We start from the raw sequence: 20,941 nt of genomic DNA on the forward strand, positions 1-20,941 counted from the left end.
ATATCCTTATCTGCCTAGCAGGGCTGATGTTAGCCTTAAGTGAGCCCACGCGTGTAAAGCTCAGTGTGGCACCTGACCTAGGATTAAGCTGTGGTTATTTTCTCATGTTCATGCTCTTGTTCATTCGTGATTATGTTTGTGCTCTTGTCTGACGCTTAGATGGGCATGAGGTGAGCCTCTCTTTTCTGCCTTCTGTGGTGAGGATGAGTGCTGTGGACAGGCAAGGCTGACATAGCTCCTGTGCCCCGCTGATTGATGTGGGTGTGGTCAGAATAGCACTGCCCAGATTTCTGGGCACGGTGTGGGCACAAGTAGAAAGGGGCAGTTGCAGAGACTTGTAGCTGTGAAGGAGAGGAGAAGGGTTTCCTTTGCTCTATCTTAGATGTTATCAGATGGTGCAGAACGAGGGTGGGGAGGAGATTACTGCTCCTTTGATCTTCCAGGGAAGCATGATCTATGAGTGTGGCCTGGCAGGTTGCTGGAGGAGTCCTCACTATTCCCATTTACAGGTGGGAGTGCATGGTGTGGAGCTAGAGGTCGAGATTAGCTCTGTCCCTGAGGTCTTTGTAGTGCTGTGAGCTGGTGAGTCTCCTGTAGCCAGGTGTTTGTATGTGTGTGTGTTTGCATGTGAAGGAATGTTCACAGTTGTCAATGTAACCTGGTTTTGCTTTCATCTAAAACACCACTGTCTAGGCAAGAGAGCCAGTTGCTGTTGAGTCAATTCCAACTAATGGTGACCCCGTGCGTGTCAAAGTAGATCCGTACTCCATAGGGTTTTCAAAGCTGCGACGTTTTGGAAGCAGATCACCAGGCCTTTTTCCCGAGGCACCTCTGAGTGGATTCAAACAGCCAACCTTTTGGCTAGTAGTCGAGTGCTTAACAATTTGCGCCACCCACGGACTCTCTAGGCAAGAGAAATGGGTTCAAACTGCAACAAGGAAGTCAGAAGGACTATCTCTAACTAGAGGATGGCTATAGTATGCCACTGGCTGTGGATAGAGCTCCTATCTTTGTTTTTGTTTTAATCAAAAACAATGTTTTAATTTGCTTTTTTGTACTTCTAGGCTAATGAGAGTACAAGGTTTGAAAGAGGTTGGGGGCTGTGCTTTCCAGCAGAGAGCTGCTGTACTGACAGACGGGGATGAGACAGTGGCACCTTTTTATTCTTTCAGTTTGGGTTGGAGGGGGCAGGTTGCATGACTGGTGGGTTCTTGTGGGAAGACAGTCATCCACAGGAGTCTTTAGCCTGGGATGTGACCTCATGAAGGGCAGGTGTTGGAGGAGAACATGAGAACTATGGTTAGGGGTGGGCAGAGGATGGCAGCTTGGTGTTACTTTTCCTGCCCCTGAGTTGCCAGGCCATCCTTGTGACTGGTCTTGGTTGGAGTGGAAAGTGTAGATGTTTGTGGAAGCAGCCAGAGACCTACCTCCCAACCCCCCTGTGCAGTTTTTCTTGCCTTGGAAAATCCACCGCTGTAGCTGCATTTGTTAACATTCCTCACGTTCTGTATGGATTGTGCCAGATCAAGAGATTACAGTCTTTGGCTGTGGAGCCCTTTTTCCAACGCAATCTTGTTTGGCAGCCCAATATGTAAAACAGATACAAAGGCTGTGAGTGTGTTTGGGGCAGGGTTGGAAGGGACCAGCACTATTCCCCTGTGGCAGTTCCTCTCGCCAAAGTTGGTTGGCCTTCTGCCAGGAAAGTTTGAAAACCTTTGGCTGCAACCACACAGGCTGAAGACTCAGCAGAGGGGAAGGCAGCAGTGGTGAGCTGGTCAGCCAGCCCTCCAAAAGAAACCCCCCACCCCCGACTTGTAATTGTTTGCCAATTACCTTGGTGCAAATACTCTCTCCATGGCTGGTTTCAATCTAATGTCATTGATTGGGGAGTTGGGAAGAAGAGATGTACGTAATTGGAGTCCACATGAGGCAGCTCCAACTTGCCTCTGGGTGCCTGTATTTTGGGGAGAAGAGCTTTGGTTGAGCTCTTTTCCCCTTGGGTCATGTCCTTCCCCAAAAGGAGCCCCTGGACTAGGTGCAGTCCTGGGGATAGGAGGTAACCGGCAGTGACCACCATGACCCCCCTGTGCCTGGGAAGGCTGCCTCACCTCTGGTGTTCGCTGAAGTGACTGATGGTGGGTGATGCTGGCAGCGTCCAGCCTAGAATGGGCCCGACTCCAAGCACACGAAAGACCAGCTACGTGAGGCCTGCAGCTTGGAGGCCTCCCCAGGTGAAAGGCAAGAGGCCCAGGCCAGGGAGGAGAGCCTGTGGCGTAACCAAGCTTTTTTCCATGGCCAGCAGTTATCTGGACCTCTCTACTCTGGCTTGCACCAGTATGTTCCCCAAACCACTAAAAGCAATAAAGTAAAGACACCAACCCTTCCCCCAGCGTCTGTGACTTATCTCTATTAAAAACTACTTTGACTGCAGATACCGACTCCGAGGAAGATGAGGAATTCCTGAAGGATGAGTGGTCTGGGCAAGGCCCCTCCAGCTCCAAATTGACATCTTCCCTTCTGTGTGGCATGGTGGCCAAGAACAGCAAGCCCACCGGAGGCCCCAAGCTGGCCAAGCGGGGCCTAGTGGCCACCCGGACTCTGAAACCCAAGCCGGCCGCCAACAGGAAGCAGCCATTTTGTTTGCTGCTCCGAGAGGCCGACACTCGTTCCTCCTTCAGCGACTCTTCGGAGGACTCGTTTGACCAAGGTTACTAGCTCAAAACACAAAATACCTTCCATATTTTATAGCGAGAGAGTGAGTGAGAGCGAGAGAGAGAAAGAAAGAGAGATCGAGAGAGCATGCCCACAGGAGAGAGATGGCAGATGCTGAGGTCATCCATCTTGGATGGCCACAGGAAGGGCAGCCATCTTGGTTCTTGGCAGCGTAGCCTGCCTTATTTGCCTAATTATTTTTTATTTTTGTTTTTATTTTTACTCGTATCATTGTGATAATACCATCAGCTAGCTTTTTTTGAGCTTTTATATGGACTGGTTTTTAGTCTTCACCTTTCTCCACTCTCCCTCCTCTCTGCCCTTCCCTTCCCTCACCCTGAGTTCCTTCTCACTTTTTCTGCCCACCTAGACCACAGGCTTGGGTTGGGTTCTCTTTTGGCATGGGCGGCCCGGTGGAGGCTTCCTGAGGAACATTTTGTAAATGGAATTCTGTCGTGTGGGCGTGTGACTTGATGTCTGTACCGCGATTTTGGTAATACTAAGCTTTATTAAACATATCGAGTTCATTTTTAACTAAACCCGTGTACCTTGTCTCTCTTGCTGTGTCCTTACTAGACAATTAGGTTGATGCTTCCTTTCATTTTGTTCCTCTTCCCTCCCCCTCCTCCTCACCACCCCAAAGGAGTAGCGATGGAATTAATGCAGTCTACCGCTTTTCTCTATTATTCAAATATCCCTAGTAGCTATTGGCATTCATTCCATTTTGCAGGTTTAAAGTCAACTGCTTTCACCGCCAGCATCATCTTTTTATTTTTTTGAGCTGCTTGTTTGTCTTTTATTTTCTTCAGCTCTAATTCGACCCAGCACTGGTTGAGAACTATTTGCCAACACTTGTGTCCCAACATGGATTTCTGTTTTGAGGGGCATGTGGGCAGTGCAGGGGCAAGACAGTTGGATGTCCTTTGTATTTTTTTAAATGAGAAAGCGTTGGCTTCATGGCCATGCTGAGGGACACAGCGTGGGGCTTCAGAAAGAGCACTGGTCTGGGAGTCCAGCGGCCTGGTTTGGCCTCTCCTCAGCCCCTGCCTCAGCCAGGGGGCCTCTTTCACATCCCTTATAAAAAGAAAGGGTCAGACTCGGTAAGCCCTGAGAACCTTCTGGCTCTGACTTCTTTTAATCTCAGAATTGGACTTCTGGGGTTAGACATGTCTGATACCCTTCAGCTCTTGCAATCAAAAATGTCCCAAGAAGCAGGAGCAAGTGAAACCTGGGAAACGTGTCCTAGCCCCAGTTGTAGGGTTTGCTTCAGGGCAGAGTCCAGTTAGGGCCAGAGGAATCCCCAAGCCTGGGGAGCAGCACCTGGATGTCAAATTCTTGACCCTTGGTGCTGCTTGAGCCAGGCTCCGGGGCATGTCCGGGGCATGTCCTGGCATATCTGGACACGAACTTGCTTGAGCCAGATGTAGAAGAGGTCCCTGGGGCTGCACGGCCCTGTTCTCCAGCCTTGCTCTCATATTCCTGGTCTACCTTCTTCCTTTCCACACCTCCCCTCCAAACTGGCAGAGACCCATTTGGGTGACCAGGAAATGGCACAGCACAGGCTCACGGTTTCCTGGGCCGCTGCCAGGGCAAGAAGAGAGACCACCATGTCTCCAGCCAGCCTAGTTTCTGAGGCCTCTCCCAGCCTGGGGCCTCTGGGGAGAGTCTGGTTGGTTTCCCATCCCCCTCTCTCTGCTGCCGAACCTCCCTCCCCAAACTTGGCTGGGTGCCCATGGCTCCTCCCCCAAGCACCCTTTTTTCCCTTCTCTCCTAAAGCCAGGGTTTGGCTCCACAGTTTTTGCACCCTCCTGCCCGAGCTCAGCTCCCACATTGAAGCAGATGACCTCCCAAGTTCTTAGGAAGAAGTGGGTAGAAGGAGCTGGGGGTCCTAACCCAGAGGTGGACACGGCAGCACCAGGGGACAAGACCTGTGTCCACCCCGTGAGAACCCAGATCCTAGAGCAGAGGGAGTGAGGGGAGGGGGATGAGGCCCCCTGGCTTGAGACGCTGACTTGGTTGCCCCCTTGCAAACAGACCTCTGGTCAGGTCTTGAAAAGGGATATTTGGGTAATAGGGCCTTACTGACCCCCAGTACTAAAACCCTTAATTGGCTTGGCTTTTCTAGTGTGTCTGCTTCTCCCCCAGCAGCTTGACCATCCCTTCACCCTTGATCCCTACCCATGATGCTTTGAATGTCTGTTTCGGTCTCTTGCATTTGCTCTCACGCTGCACTCTGGACGCAAAGTGGAGGCTGGGAGTAGGCAGACAGCGCAGCAGGTCCCCAAGCTTGAGCCCCAGCCCGGCTCGTTGCTCCGTAGGTAGGCAAAACCCTTTTCTTTCTGTCCCCTCTATACCTCCCCTCCTTGGGGTGTGCCCCCACTGGGTATGACAGCAGGAGGTCTCCTTGGCCATTTCTTGGGTTTGGGGAAACCAAACCAAGTTCTAACAGCCAACCCCACACATACAGATCCAAGATTTAAAAAAAAAAGGAAAAACTTTTTCTGCATTTCCTTGGGTTTCTTTGTTGGGGTATTTTTCCCCACCCTTGGCTAGCTCTTTTGCCTGGTGGGTGGATAACTCCAGAAGGGTTTTTGTGGTTCCCAGCCCCCCACCAGGAGATGAGATGTTGCAGGCTCTGAACCTCCGTGGCTTATGCACCACACTGGCCCTAGCAAACCTGCCACCTTGGGAAGCTTGTTGCACTTCAAAAATGGTGCCTCCGCTTTGCGGAAATCACACCCCTTTTTGGCTTTTGCCTCCCAAACGCTCTTCTTCAGTTCCAAGGAGCTGGGATTGGGCTGCTCCTGGCTTTCTGGGATCTGATGTCCAAGTTTCATAACCCTGCCCACATTTGAAATTTCTGGGCAGAATGTTCCAGGGCCGGAGCCAGCCCAGTCCCTCCCCTCTCCCACAATTCCTGGAGTTCTGGAGTCTCCACACTTGAGCAGACAGGGAAGGGGGTCTTTGGAAGGGAAACCTTCTGGCCACAAGTCCAGCCCCATGCCTCCACCCCAGCCAGTCCCCTGCCAGCCCCACTTCTCGAATTGGCCAGGTCCAGGCAGGACCGATGGGGGGACCCAGGTGCTGTGGGAAGTCTGCCCACACTTAGCCTGCTTTGCCGCTGTGGCCCTCTGGGCGGAGACGAACCATGTGACGTCACCATGTGAATGGATCGCACGTGTGCACTGTCTGCCTGCCCCCCTGCCGCCTGCCCGCTGGCCTCTCCATCCTGTGCCATCCATTGCTCTGGAGACCGCGCCCCTCCCTGCCTCACGCTCCTCCTAACAGACCCCCCTTTCTGCCTCTTCCTCTCTCCACCCCTTGATGTAATCCTTCAGCTCATCACAGCAGGGACCTGGGCTTTCTCTGTAACTGGGCACACACAAAGGACCCCTGCCCTAATTGGCACTCCTGAGGGTGGCAGGAGAACGTGGATTTGGCCGTCTTCTCTTTGCCCCTCTGTTCCCCAGAGCCAGTCGGCTCCCTGCCCCGGAGACAGTGCAGAGAGGAGATAGTTCAGACTCTCTCTCCTGCCTTTTCTGGCAGGACGGTCGCCATCCAGGCCTGCCCCTGGCCTCTAGCCTATGAGTCACCGTCTCCACCCAGGTCCCTGGGGCAGGTGGGCACCCTGAGGCGAGTACACAGACCCGAGTGTGGCATCTGCCCCTCAGCTTTTCCTGGCGGGACCCTGGCCGTGGCATGTAACAGGCAGACTTAGCCCCTCGGATGCCTCCTGCCTACCTGCTCTTGTTGGATTCATGGGGCTGTCTGCTTGCTTCAGGTCAGAAGCAAGTTTCCGCCTTAAGACAATCTCTTTTTAGTGGCAGATTGGCTTATTTGTGGGGAGCACTGTCCTCCCTTGCTCTCCTCTGCAGGTCCCACTGAGCTACAGCCTGTGTCCTGTTAGCCCCAGCTGGCTCAGGGAGGCAAGCCCGATGGCCAAGGAGAAGCCTGCTTTGTCAACCAGTTACCAAACTGAGACACAGCTGGGGAGTCAGCATGTGAGCAGGGTGGCTGCATCCACCCACTGCTCTGAAGCCTCCTGCTGGAGGTGGGCCTTCTGTTTTTGTTTTTGTTTTTGTTTTCTCCCAAGGAAGAGGTTCTTCTTTTATCATTAGATGTGGAGACTCTTGTGGCTGCTAACCAAAAGGTCAGCAGTTCAAATCCACCAGGTGCTCCTTGGAAACTCCATGGGGCAGTTCTACTCTGTTCTGTAGGGTCGCTGAGTCGGAATCGACTTGATGGCAGTGGGTTTGGTTTCTGTTTTTTTTTTTTTTATGGGTAAGCAAGGTCCCTAGGTGGCACAGTTTGCGCTTGACTACTAACTTAAAGGTTGGTGGTTTGAGCCATCCAGTGGCGCCATGAAAGAAAGGTCTGGTGATCTGCTTCTGTAAAGATTACAGCCAAGAAGACCTCATGGAGCACAGTTCTACTCCGTAACACATGGGGTTGCCATGAATTGGAATTGACTCAACTGTTTTGTTTTTTTACGGGTAAGCAAGCCCTGGGTTTGAGTCCTCAGTGGACTCTTTTGAGTCACAAGTAATATTCAGCTCACAATTCCCCTGGCAGTGGGGACAGTACTGTTCCTTTTTGGCAGGTCCAGGAAGTGGTCCTGTTTCTATGATCCTCTTGGATCCTGCAAAGCCATTTCTCTTATGTACATGGGATCCTATTTGAGCCTTCCCTTTACATGGTAGGGAGGTTGGGATGGGTACCTCCATGCCACAGATGAGAAATAGGGGCTCAGAGAGGGCCAGTGGCTTGCCTAGGGTTCCCCTGCATGGGGGTGTAGCTCAGAGTCAACTTCGGACTTGAACCATAGGGGTTTTCCACCCACCCCCGGAAAAGACCAAACTCCACCTTCTCCTGCCACCAGTCTCCAGCTCCTTCAAGGGTGCCCGCACCCAGAACCCCGAGCTGCGCTCCGAGGACACTTTCTACCCCTCGTTCTCCTCTCCCTCAGCCTCCTCTTTCCTTCTCTACTGCCTCCTTCCCAGCCTTCATGTCGTGTGTTGGGGTGTGTGTGTGCAGGTGAGACTGTGGAGAGAGCCGTCTCCAGTCCTTGTCCATGTGTCTGTCCCCTGCCCTAGCTGACGTGCATGTTGGTGCCCCCCTTACAGAAGCCCACTCTGATACCCACAGCCCCTGCCATCTCTGGGCCGCTCAGGGCTCCCTTGTCTTGGGCTCCATGTGATGGGGCAGAGGGGACACGGGTGGGAAATGCTGGCCAGCTCTGACTACTCCCCAGCTGCCCCGTGGGGAGGAGCCAGGAGCCGTGGAACCCTGCACTGGTGCCATGCTGAGTGGTGGCTCCAGGCCTGGGTGGCAGTGGGTGGCGATGTGCACTGAGACCACGGCTCTGACTTGGCCCCTGTTTTCTGCATGCCAGATGAGAGCTCCGAGGAGGAGGAGGACGAGGGGCTGGAGGAGGAGGAGGACGAGGCCAGTGGCGGCTATAGGCTGGGGGCCCGGGAGCGGGCCCTGTCGCCAGGCCTGGAGGAGAGCGGGCTGGGCCTGCTGGCACGCTTCGCAGCCAGCGCCCTGCCCAGCCCCACCGTGGGGCCGGCCCTGTCGGTGGTGCAGCTGGAGGCCAAGCAGAAGGCTCGGAAGAAGGAGGAGCGGCAGAGCCTGATGGGTGAGCCTTGGGCAGAGGAGGGCAGGGAGGCAGGGGCCTCGGGCCCATTCTGCAGATGGGGCACTGAGGCTTGGAGGAGGGAGGAGCAGAGCTGGGGAGCCAGCCTGTGGAGCTATGCCTTGTGGGCCTGCCCCTCCTGAGCGTGATCCCCACCTGGCCTGCTGTTGCTGAGGAACAAGGGGTCCCCCCTGGCTCTGCAAAGAGGGACTTCCCTGGGTATTCATGAGCTCCACCAACATGGCCTGACCTGCCCTCTTCAGGCAGTTCTAGGGGGCAGAGAGGCCTCAGGAATGTGCCCTTGGGGGGCTGGAGGAGACCAAGGAAGGACCTTGTCCCAGCCTGGGGGTCTGGGAGGCCCCTGCAGGTTGGAGACACCTAGACTGAAATATAAGCAAGAAGTAGGAGGTAGCCTAGCTTGTGGAGAAAAAATTGTGGTCAGGCAGAGGGCACGGCTGCACAGAGGCTTGAAGGAAGGAAGCTCCAGAGGGGGGCATTAGGGGCGGTGACTTGGCGAGATGGGCTGGGCCAAGCTGGGCAGGCCTCGTGGGGTCTGGGGTTGGGGCCTGAAGGAGGTCAGAGGTGGGGTCCACGTTCACAGGTACAGGGGTTAAGACTTGACCACACCTTTTGGAGAAGCACCATTTAACACATAAGACTATGTGATCATCTCAATAGATGCAAAAAGAAAAATTCATCGACTACTTTCGATACCCATTCATAGTTTAAAGAAACGAAAACCCATAGAGAGGAACTTCCTTAACCTGATGGTGCTCTTTTCGCTGCATTTGGTCTTCCCAGCCACTCTGTCTGGTCAGCCCAGTGCTCAGATGGAGGCTGACAGCGGGGCCTGTCTGCCTCCCCTCCAACTCCCTCCTTTCTGTCTCTGCATCTATCATTACATTCTGTGTCATTGCCTTGTCTTGGAACAAATGGACCTCAGGACCCTCTCCTGGCCCCACCCCACTCTCCCCGGGCCTTGTGTCCCCGCGTGGCCCTGTCCAGCCTGAAGTTGGGGTTGGTGTTTGAAACCGAAGGTCCCCCAGGTGCTCCTGCCGGGAACTCACCTGGCCTCCACGGGGCAAGGTCCTGGGACGGGCCACCCCAGCCGCCCTGCTGCCTGCCTTGTGCCCTTTTCTGTGCCACAGGATAGGCCTGAGGCCCTCCTGGCAGGGGCTGGGACAAGGGAAATAGGGCACTGTGGTACCGCCTGTCCCCCCAGGCCTCCCCAGTCGCACTTGGCTTCATGTACCCACACCAGGCTTCAGGCCCGGGCCCGGCTTTCTTCCTCCTCCCTCTCACCCCCATGTTGTTGTCATGAGCTGCCATGGAGTGGGCCCCAAGCTCATGGTGACCCCATGTACAACGGAACGAAATGCTGCCCAGTCCTGTGCCATCCCTGTGATCAGTTTCGGATCAGACCGTTGAGGTCCATAGGGTTTTCATTGGCTGACTTTTGGAATTAGATCATCAGCACTTTCTTCCTACTCCATCGTAGTCTGGAAGCCCTGCTGAAACCTGTTCAGCATCAGAGCAACACACAAGCCTCCACTGACAGATGGGTGGTGGCTGTGCATGAGGTGCATTGACTGGGAATCAAACCTGAGTGTCCTGCATGGAAAACGAGAATTCTACCAGTGAACCACCACTGCCCCCTCTCATCCCCATGTCCTGCCCTTATTTCCTGTGTTATCTAGGCTTCGAGCCTGGCTTTCCTGGACTATGGCACTAGCTTCCCTGCAGGCTTGCCCCCTCAGCTGGAGGGCTTTTCCTCAAGGCCCAAACTTGACCAGGCCACTTCTCTGTCCAGAACCTCTCACTGGCTCCGCTTTGCCCTCTGTGTCCAGGTACCACCTGACCGACCCTCCAGTTCAGATGGTGGCTGCTTGGATCACTTCATCCTGTCCACAGACAGATCCCACTGCAGCGCCTAAATCTGCCAGACGTCCTCTTACCTTCAGGCTTTTGCACTTCCTCTTCCTACAGCCCCAAGCATCCATTTCATCCCGATTGTCAAATGTGTTGGCATATGGTGGTTCTCATTATTCCCTTATGATAACTTTTGATGTCTGAAGGGTCTGTAGTGATGTTTCTTCTCTCATGGCTGAGGCAGAAAATTGTTTCTTCTCTCTTTACTTCTTGATCATCCCGGCTAGAAGTTGTTGATTTTGTTTTATATTTTTTGGTTTTGTTTTCAATTTAATTGATTTCTACTCTTATTATCATTTCCTTCTGTTTGCCTTGGGTTTAATTTGCAACCACTTGTGACCATTTCTTAAGGTAGAAACTTAGATCATTGATTTGAGACCTTCCTTTTTTCTAATAGAGACATTTAAAACTATAAACTTCTTTCTAAACAGATTTTTTGATATGTTTTTGGATGTGTTGTAATTTCATTATTACTGAATTCGGAATACTTTCTAATTTCTTCTGTGATTTCTTCTTTGACCCAATAATTATTTGTGGTTTTGCTGTTAGCTGCCATTGAGCAAACCTCTGACTCTTAGCAACCCCATACACAACTGGATCGAATTATGATCCATAGAGTTTTCGTTGGCTGATTTCCAGAAGTAGATCACCAGGCCTTTCTTCCTGGTCTGTCTTAGTCTGGAAGCTCTGCTGAAGCCTATTCAGCATCACAGCAACATGAAAGCTTCCACTGATAGGTGGTGGCTGCACTTTTATTTAGTTTCCAAATATTTGAGGGATTGCCTGGTAATTTTAGTATTGTTGATTTCTAATTTAATTCCATCTTGGTGAGGGAACATACTTCGTATAGTTTCAATCTTTTAAAATTTTACAACATTGGAGATGTAGGCTGTTTCTTAAACGTACTGTGTACACTTGAAAATAATATTCTGACGTTGTTAAATGTACCAAAAACCCATTGCCATCGAGTCGATTCTGACTCATAGCAACCCTGTAGGACAGAGTAGAACTGCCCCATAGGGTTTCTAAGGCTGTAATCTTCTACGGAAGCAGACTGCCACATCTTTCTCCCACGGAGTAGCTGGTAGGTTTGAACTGCCGACCTTTCGGTTAACAACCAAATGCTTGACTGCTGCAGCAACAGGGCTTCTTTGTTGGGTATAGTATTCTATAAATACCAGGCAGGTCATTGTAACTGATACTGTTGTTCAGATCTTGTATGCCTTTGGGGATTTTTTTGTCTAGCTTTTTCACTAGTTGCTTAGAGATGGGTGTTTAAATCTCGAACTCTGATTGCAGAATTCTCTATTTCTCCTTTTAATTTAATTTAAATCAGTTTTTGCCTGTGTATTTGAAGCTCTATTATCAGGTACATACACACTTACGATTATGTTTCCTCTTGAATTGACTCTTGTTATTATGACATGTTCCTTCTTATCTTTGGTAATGCATTTTGTTTTGGGACTCATTTTATCTGGTATTAATATAGCCATTCCAGCTTTCTTATGCTTACTATTTGCATGGTGTATCTTCTTTACATTCATTTACTCTCATTTTACCTGTCTCTTTTATTTAAAGTGAGTCTTTTTAGACAGAAAATAGTTGGGTCTTTTTCTTTCATGCCTCTTTTTAATATAAATGTTTAATCTATTAATATTTAATTATTGATATAGTTTGGTTTGATTTTACCCTTTTAGTTTTTTAGATATAATTCACATACCATTAAATTAACAATTTGAAAGATTTAGTGGCTTTTATATATTCACAGAGTTGTACAACCATCACGACTATCTAATTTCAGAACATTTTCATCATCCAAAAAACAAATGCTATACCCAGTAGCAGTCACTCTCCATTCTTCTGGCTCCTGGTAACCACTAATCTACCTTCTGTCTCTATGGATTTGCCTGTTCTGGCCATTTCACATAAATAGAACCACACAATTTGTGGTCTTTGCAGTCTGGCTTCTTAGACTTAGCATCATGGTTTCAAGGTTCATCCACATTGTAACACGTGTCAGAACTTCATTCCTTTTTATGGCTGAATAATATTCCTTGTATGGATGGACCACATTGTGTTTATCCCTTCATCAGTTGATGGACATTTGGGTTGTTTCCACTTTTTGGCTATTATAGATCATGCTCCTATGAATATTTGTGTACAGGTCTTTGTATAGAAACATGTTTGTAATTCTCTTGGGTACATACCTAGGAGTGGAATTGCTGGGTCATATAGTGATTCTGTGGTTAACATTTGGAGGAACCACCCAACTGTGGTGGAATGTTGGGTCACATAGTGATTCTATGTTTGATATTGGGAGGAACCACCCAGCTGTGGTAGAATGCTAGATCATATAGTGATTCTGTGTTTAACATTTGGAAGAACCACCCAACTGCTTTCCAAAGTGACTGCACCATTTTACAATTTCATGAGTGATGTATGAGGGTTCTAATTTCCCCATATCTTCTCCAGTACTCGGTATTGTTTATATTTTTTGTTATGGTTACCCTATTGTGTGTGGAATGTTATCTCATTGTGGTTTTGATTTGCATTTCGCAAATGATGAATGATGTAGAGCATCTTTTCATTGCTATTGGTCAGCTGTATATCTTTTTTGGGAGAAATGCCTATTCAAATCTTTTGCCCATTTTTTATTTTTGTCTTTTTATTGTTGAATGAGAGTTCTTTATGTGTTCTGGCTACAAATCTCTTATCAGAGATATAATTTGCAAATATTTTCTCCCATTCCGTGGGTTGTCTTTTCACTTTTTTGATGGTGTTATTTGAAGCACGAAAGTTTTTAATTTTGTCTAATTTATCTATTTTTCTTTTGCCGTTTGTGCTTCTGGTGACATATCTAAGAATGTATTGCCTAATCCAAGATCACAAAGATCTACTCCTGTTTTCTTCTAAGAGTTTTATAATTTTAGCCCTTAACATTTAGTTTTATGATCGTTTTAGTTCATTTTTATGTATGGTGTGAGGTAGAGGTCTAACTTTATTCTTTTGCACGTGGATATCCAGTTGTCTCAGTACCATTTGTTGAAGAGCCCATTCTTCCCTCCACTGAATGATCTTGGCACCTTTGTAGGAAATCAATTGACCATAAATGCAAGGGCTTATTTCTGGACTCTCAGTTTTGTTCCACTGTTCTATCCTTATTTCAGTACCACACTGTCTTGCTTACTGTAGATCTGTAGTAAGCTTTGAAATTGGGAAGATAAGTCCTCCAACTTTGCTCTTTTTCAAGATTTTTTGGCTATTCTGGGTCCTTTGAATTTCCACATGAATTTTAGGATCAGCTTGTCAATTTCTGCAAAAAAGGGAGCTGAGATTTTGATAGAAATTGCATTGAATCTGTAGGTCAGTTTGAGGAGTATAGGCAAGTTAACAATAGTAAGGCTTTTGATCCATAAATATAGGATGGCTTTCTGTTTATTTGGATCTTCTTTGATTTCTTTTAACAATGTTTTGTAGTTTTCAATGTAGAAGTTTTGTACTTCTTTTATTAAATTTATTCTTAAATATTTTATTCTCTTTAATTCTGTCTTAGTTATCTAGTGCTACTATAACAGGAGTACCACAAGTGGATGGCTTTAACAAACAGAAATTTATTTTCACACAGTTTAGGAAGCTAGAAGTCCGAATTCAGAGCACTGGCTCTAGGGGAAGTCTCTCTCTCTCTGTGGGCTCTGGAGGCAGGTCCTTGTCTCGTCAGCTTCTGCCTCCTGGTTCCTTGGAGATCTCCAGGTGTCTTGGCATCTATCTTACCCCATCTCTCCTCTGCTTGCTTGTTCAGTTTTTTTTACCATTGGCATAAGTGGTATGCCAGTCAATTTTTATGCCCCTGGACCTCAGAGGTAAGGCGTTATTCTGGTTTTAATGCACTTAGAGTCAAGGTGGGTCCCTTTTGAAATGTGTGAAGCTCAGCAGACCAGAGTTGGAGCTTCATCGTTGTGTAGGTTGAGCATTCTATTAGGTGATGCTTCCTGGATGTGTTAGTTTTAAAAATTTTTGCATTTTTTCCCCTTTATTTCCTTTACTTGTGTGAGATAGGGCTTGCAAGCATAATTATGGCTTTTCTGTGTGATAGTTAGGGAGCCCTGATGGGTTTGTTTTGTTTTTTCTGTGTCATATTTGGAAAACCAGAGGTTCTCTATGTAACCTAATGGAAAGGCACCTGCAGTAAATCACTTATCTATCTGTCATTGGTATATAGTCATACCATAGATCAGCGGTGCCAGAGTGCCACTTGCCTCGTTGGTGGCTTGTATTACCAGATCATATTTCTCAAAATCCATATTACCAATCAAAAATTTAAACACACTCAATTAGTAAGCATGCATTCCAATACTGAAAACACGTGCCATCAAAAAAATTTTTTTAAGAATAAAAAATGTAGTAACATAAGGGTTATATACCTTACATTAATCCTGCCTCATTAACATAACACAGACAACTCATTCCCAAATGGGATTATAACCACAGGCATAGAGGTTAGGATTTAAAACATATTTTTTGGGGACACAATTCAACCCATAACAGATGCTTGTCTAAATAGCATATATTTTGTATATTGATCTTGTATCTTGTAACCATACTGAACTCATGTTCATTCTAATAGTTTTTTAGTGGATTTTTAAGGACTTTTTTTTTTTAACATACAAGATTATGCAATCTGCAAATAGAGATAGTTTTACTTCTTCCTTCCCAATCTGAATGTTTTTATGTCTTTCTGTCCTGATTGCCCTGGGTAGAGAACCTCCAGTACAATATTCAGTAGAAGTAGAGAGAGCAGACATTCTTTGCCAACACCACAGTCTGAATGCATCAATTCTTCTATCTTCCTTTTTCACTGTCCAACTTTTGCATTCATACGAGGTGACTGAAAATACCATGGCTTGGGTCAGGCTCACCTTAGTCATCGAAGTGACACTTTGCTTTTTAAAACTTACAGAGGTCTTTTGCAGCAGATTTGCTTAATGTAATACATTATTTGATTTCTTGACTGCAAATTCCAATCGGTGGAGCCCTGGTGCCACAGTGGTGAAGAGTTACAGCTGCTAACCAAAAGGTTGGCAGTTTGAATCCACCAGCTGCTCCTTGGAAAGCCTATGGTCCTATAGGGTCGCTGTGAGTCAGAATCAACTCAATGGCAACGGGTTTGGTTTTCTGGCTTCCAATCAGTCGTTGTTGTCAGGTGCTGTCGAGTCAATTCCAACTCATAGTGACCCCATGTGACAGAGTAGAACTGCCCCATAGGGTTTTCTTGGCTGTAATCTTTATAGGAGCAGAACTCCAGGTCTTTCTCCTGTAGAGCCACTGGGTGGGTTCAAACCTCCAACTTTTCGATTAGCTGCTGAGCACTTAACCATTGTGCCACCAGGGCTCTTTCTTTAATCATGTCCACCCAGCTCTTAGCTCCTTTCAGTGAATTTTTTATTTCAGAAATTGTATCTTTCCCTTCTAGAATTTCCATTTGGTTCTTATTCTGTTGTTTCTATTTCTTTGCTGATACTTCCCGTTTCTCTGGTGAAATGTTTATGCATTGAGATAATTTTGTTTTTCTTCATTGAGGATAATTATTATAATAGCCACTTCAAAATTTTTGTCCATTAGTTCCAACATCTGGTTCTTCTCAGGGTCAGATTCAGTTGATTTTCTTTTCTCTCCAGAATGTTACCCATTTTCTTGGTTCTTCGTTTGTCGAGTAAGTTTAGATTGCATCCTGGGCATTATGAGAGTTAAGTTGTGGAGAGTCTGAATTTTCTTGATTTTTCACAAATGACATTATTTCCTTTGTTTCAGTGGGTTTTTCCTTGGCAAGTCTTGACCTCCAATTTCTGTTTCTTGGGCAGCAGCTCTGATCTCTGTTGAGATCTTTTTTGCCTTTACCTGGGCAGCTTCGAGCCTGTTCTATGCATGAGTGGTTCAGGGTTCTATGAGAAATGTGGGTAGGTAGAGTTTGGGGATCCTTTCACCTTTTTTTCTGCCTTCAGTTTCCAGAATTTTCTTTCTTGGTTTTTGAGGTCATAAAGACTCCATTTTCTTTCCATGAGTGCCCCAAACCAAACCCGTTGCCGTGGAGTTGATTCTGACTCATAGAGACCCTATAGGACAGAGTAAACCCTATAGGGTTTCCAAGACTGTAATCTTTATGGAAGCAGACTGCTGCATCTTTCTCCTGCAGAGTGGCTGGTGGATTCGAACCACCAACCTTTCAGTTAGCGGTAGAGGGCTTAGCTACTGTGCCACCAGGGCTCCTTATGAATGCCTCAGCTTCCCGAATATTGGTGCCAAGAAGAATGCACTTAGCCCCAGGGTTAAAGCTTCGGAATGGGATCTTACCCGTATAGCTCTTACCTGTATAGCTTCCAAGTGAGCGTTCGATCCCCACCAGAGGCTGACTGCTTCTGCCCTCTCTCCAACACCTTTACCATATATAATGCCCTCCAGGGTATTTCCTAGGTCTAGGTTCTATGGTGGTTTCCTTCAGACAGGAGGTGTCATCATGTTGGGTCTTATTCCGTCATATCTGAAGCAGAGCTCTCATGCTGTGTTTTATGGCCCTCACCCTAATCAGCTGCAAAAACCCCCAGCTGCCTTCCTGTGCATCGAGAAGTCTGTTAACAGCAGATTAATTAATGGGATCATTAAGCTTTGCAAGTGGTTCTTTCCTGCCAGGGGGCCCCAGACAGGTCCCCACTGGGGTGGCTTTGTCTGTTGGCGCCATGGGGCCAGGTCTCCCAAAGGAGCTGTTGACAAGCTGCTGCCCCCCAGGAGCCCATAGGCTTGGGGGTTGGGAGTGGCTTCTCTGCTCTTGTGCTGTGGGGCCCAGGACAAGTTACTGGCTCTTTCTTGGGGTGACTGCCAAGGAGCTTCTGGAGATGTGTCATTCAGGAGTCTGGCTGGAGGATGCAGGCCCTCTTCATGCCTCATGGGGTGAGTGCCCCTTTTGAGGCTTCTGTCCCTGGGGTGAAGTGCCACCAACCACCATCACATACTCTCCCTAGGTGCCAGCTTTGGGCCAGCTCTGAGCTGTGCAATACCGGGGGCTTCCAGCGAACTTGGCGGGGGACAGGATGGGACAGGCAGAGATACGGACAGAAACTCTACAGGGCAGTGCATGTCTGTTGTGACAGAGGGTGGATACACGTCACTGCCAGGGGACACTGAGGCAGGTCTTGTCACAAAGGACACAGCAGTTTTCCAAGTAAAGGTCAGGGGAGAGACGGGAGTCCAGGCAGAGGCAACTGCAGAAGCGAAATTCTGGGGGTCCGAAAGGACTGAGTGTAACTGGGTAGGAGCCCAGACAGAACTGAGGCTTTGGGTCAGGGCTGCTCTTGGGCAGCGGGAAGCTGGCTCCTGCAGACCGTTTCTGGGGTCTCTGCCTTTTGTGGGTGGGTTTGCCGTATGTTGGCGGGGGGGGCAGGGGCCTCCCAGCTCTGAGAAATGGCACCAGGAAGCGGGAGAGGAGGCCCAGCAGGGCTTGTGGGTTTTGTGGGGCTTTCCCAGGTGTGAGGCCCTCACTGCTCACCTGGCCTGGCTTCTGGGATTTCCATGGGGTCACCCAGGGGAGGCTCTTGCTGGCATGAGCACTAACCTTCACATTCCTAGATGATGCTGTTGGGGTGAGGGCTCCTCTTGAGGTGAGGGTTAGGGAGCCGAGTCGGGGCCACAGAGGGAGGTTTAGCCTAAGAGTGGGGCCGGTACCTGCCACTCTCAGGCCTGAGTGCTTGCCTTTCTCTGGGCCTCAGTTTCTCCCTCTGGAAATGGGGAGAAACGCCCCTACTCACAGAGCAGTTCCTTGGAGGGTGGACCCAGCCTGTGGCCTTTTTGCTGGGGACCAGTGAGCAGGGTGGTGGGAAAAGGGGCCCCAGAGGACCCCTGCCCACAATGCTTCCTGCCCTCTGTGTCCAGGCACAGAGTTCGAGTACACGGACTCGGAGAGCGAGGTCAAGGTGCGGAAGCGCTCGCCTGCTGGGCTGCTGCGGCCCAAGAAGGGGCTTGGGGAGCCGGGGGGCGGCCTGGCCGGGCCTGTGCCTAGCACCCGCGGCCCCGCCAGCCCCGACAAGGCCAAGCTGGCAGCAGAGAAGGGGCGCAAGGTGCGCAAGCTGCGCGGCCCCAAGGAGGCCGGCTTCGAGGCGGGGCCCGAGGCCAGCGACGACGACCTGTGGACACGGCGGCGCAGCGAGCGCATCTTCCTGCACGACTCGGCCCCGGCAGCCCCCACGCCCACAGCTGCCCCCGCGCCCAAGGCCACGCGCTGTGCCAAGGGTGGCGCGCTGAGCCCGCGCAAGGACGCCGGCCGCGCCAGGGACAGGAAGGACCAGCGCAAGGTAGGGCTGCAGGCGTGGGCGGTGGGAGGGAATTGAGGTGCTCATTGCCCGGCCCCGAACCTTCATGCCTGGGCACTGTGGTCACTCATGGCCGTCCCTCCTGGGGACCTGCCACCTCTCCTAAGCTCTTTTTTTGCACCATGGATCCCTTTTGCATTCTGTCTCAGAATAACATTTAAAAAATTGTTTTTATTGTCATAAACTGCATATAACATAACGTTTGCTATTTTAACAATTTTTTTCCTAGATTTTATTTAGTTTGTTGTTGAGAATATACACAACAGAACATACACCAATTCAAGTTTCTACGTGTATAATGTAGTGACATTGATTACATCTTCGAGTTGTACAAGTATTTCTCACCCTCCTTTTCTGAGTTGTTCTTCTCTCATTGGCATTAATTCACTGCCCCCTAAGGTTCCCATCTAGTCTTTTGAGTTGCTGTTGTCAATTTGATCCCATATAGATAGTTTTTAAAAGAGCATAATACTCAAGGCAGACGTTTTTACTAGTTAAGCTAAACTGTTTGGTTTTAAGATTGACTGCCGGGGATATTTCTGGTTTAAGGTTTAAAGATTATCTCAGGGCAGTAGTTTTGGGCGTTCATCCACTCGCCATGGCTCCAGAAAGTCTAGAGTCCATGAAAATTTTAAATTCTGTTCTGCATTTCCCCCCTTTTGCGTTTTAACAATTTTTAAGTATACAATTCAGTGACATTAATTGTGGTGCAATGGTGAAGTGCTCAGCTGCTCACGGAAAGGTTGGCAGTTCAAACCCACTCAGCAGCTCCATAGAAGAAAGACCTGATGATCTGCCCCCATAAAGATCACAGCCTAGGAAACCCTATGGAGCAGTTCTACTCTGTCACATGGACTTGACGGCATCTAACACAACAATTACCATGTTGTGCAACCATCAACACTATCTATTTCCAAATCTGTTTCATCACCCCAAACAGAAACTCTGTGCCCACTGAACGATAACTGCCATTCCCCTCTTCCCCCAGCCCCTGGTAACCGCCAATAAACTTTTGTCTATACATTTGCTTATTCTAGGTATTTCAGATAAGTGGAATCCTACAGTAGTGGTCCTTTTTGTGTCTGGCTTATTTTGAAGCTCAGCATAATGTTTTCAGGGTTCATCCATGTCATAACATGTATCAGTACTTTATTCCTTTTTATGGCAAAATAATATTCCATTGCACAAATAAACCACATTTTGTTTACCCATTCATCTATTGATGGACACTTGAGTTGTTTCCAACTTTTGGCTATTATGAATAATACTGCTATGAACATTGGTGTACAAGTGTCTGTTTGAGTTCCTGCTTTTAATCCTTTTGGGTATATATGTAGGCGGGGAATTGCTGGGTCTGTAGGGTCACCATGAGCCCAAATCCACGTGACGGCAACAGGTTTGGTTTTATTTTGGTTTGGCATGATGACTCTATGTTTAACAGAATAACGTTTTAAAATGTGCATAAAATACACAGGATCACAAAGGCAAACAGTGATATTGAAATGCAGTTGTCAAAATATTTTTAAAAATCAATTTGTACCGCACGTGTTTCTTTATGAACGTAGTTAATAAGGATATCTGGGAGCAGCTCTAAAAACTACCATAATTTTGAAGTAGTGATGATGGAATAAGCATCAATCATATTTCAAGGTGTCTGTAGTACCTATCATGTGATATGAGCCTCTCTGATTTCTGTTGGTGACAAAGTCACAAGCCTGGCAGATACTATTGTGATTTGTGGCTTCTGTGTATACCCAAGGGAAAGGCTCTTTTCTTTAGAGGTTAGTGAAAATAGAGATGGAATTTTTTCCCTTCCAAGTTCACAGATTCTCTGAATCTCCATAGACACCCCATGTTAAAACGTTTGCTTTTCAAGAACTCTATGATGATTAGACCTGTTTACCCTTTTGCACAGGCTGCTAGGAAGCTGAATACCTTTTAGGTGGTTGTATTCAGACTTAACAGCCAGCTCTCAACAGGAGTCTCTGACTCAGGCCGCTCCACCCTGTGTCCCAAGTGGAATATTTTAGTCTCCTGGGACTGCAGTAACTAAATACCACAAAGTGGGTGGCTTTAAGGAACAGAAATTTATTGTCTCGGAACTCTGGAGACTAGAAGTCCAAATCAGAGGATCAGCCATGTTGATTTCTTCTGAAGGCTCTCAGAGAGGAACTGTTCCATGTCTCTTTCTTGGCTTCTAGTGGCTGCCAGCAATCCTTGGTGTTTTTTTTTTTTTTTGCTACTTGTAGATGTATCTTCACATAGCACCTTCTCCCTGAGTATGACTGTCTCCATGTCTGTCATACTC

At 48.3% G+C, this 20,941-nt stretch overlaps 1 protein-coding gene across 1 annotated transcript in view; it reads left to right on the forward strand.

Moving 5' to 3' along the window:
• TNRC18 (trinucleotide repeat containing 18) overlaps window positions 1-20,941 on the forward strand; it is a 119,073-nt gene that overhangs the window by 64,919 nt on the left and 33,213 nt on the right. Inside the window, 3 exon segments of the mRNA XM_004391392.1 lie at window positions 2,432-2,707; window positions 8,105-8,350; window positions 18,197-18,615. Of these exon segments, the coding sequence (XP_004391449.1) occupies window positions 2,432-2,707; window positions 8,105-8,350; window positions 18,197-18,615 (941 nt within the window).

The sequence above is a fragment of the Trichechus manatus genome, unplaced genomic scaffold (genome assembly GCF_000243295.1).
Source record: "Trichechus manatus latirostris isolate Lorelei unplaced genomic scaffold, TriManLat1.0 scaffold00077, whole genome shotgun sequence".
NCBI lineage: Eukaryota > Metazoa > Chordata > Mammalia > Sirenia > Trichechidae > Trichechus > Trichechus manatus.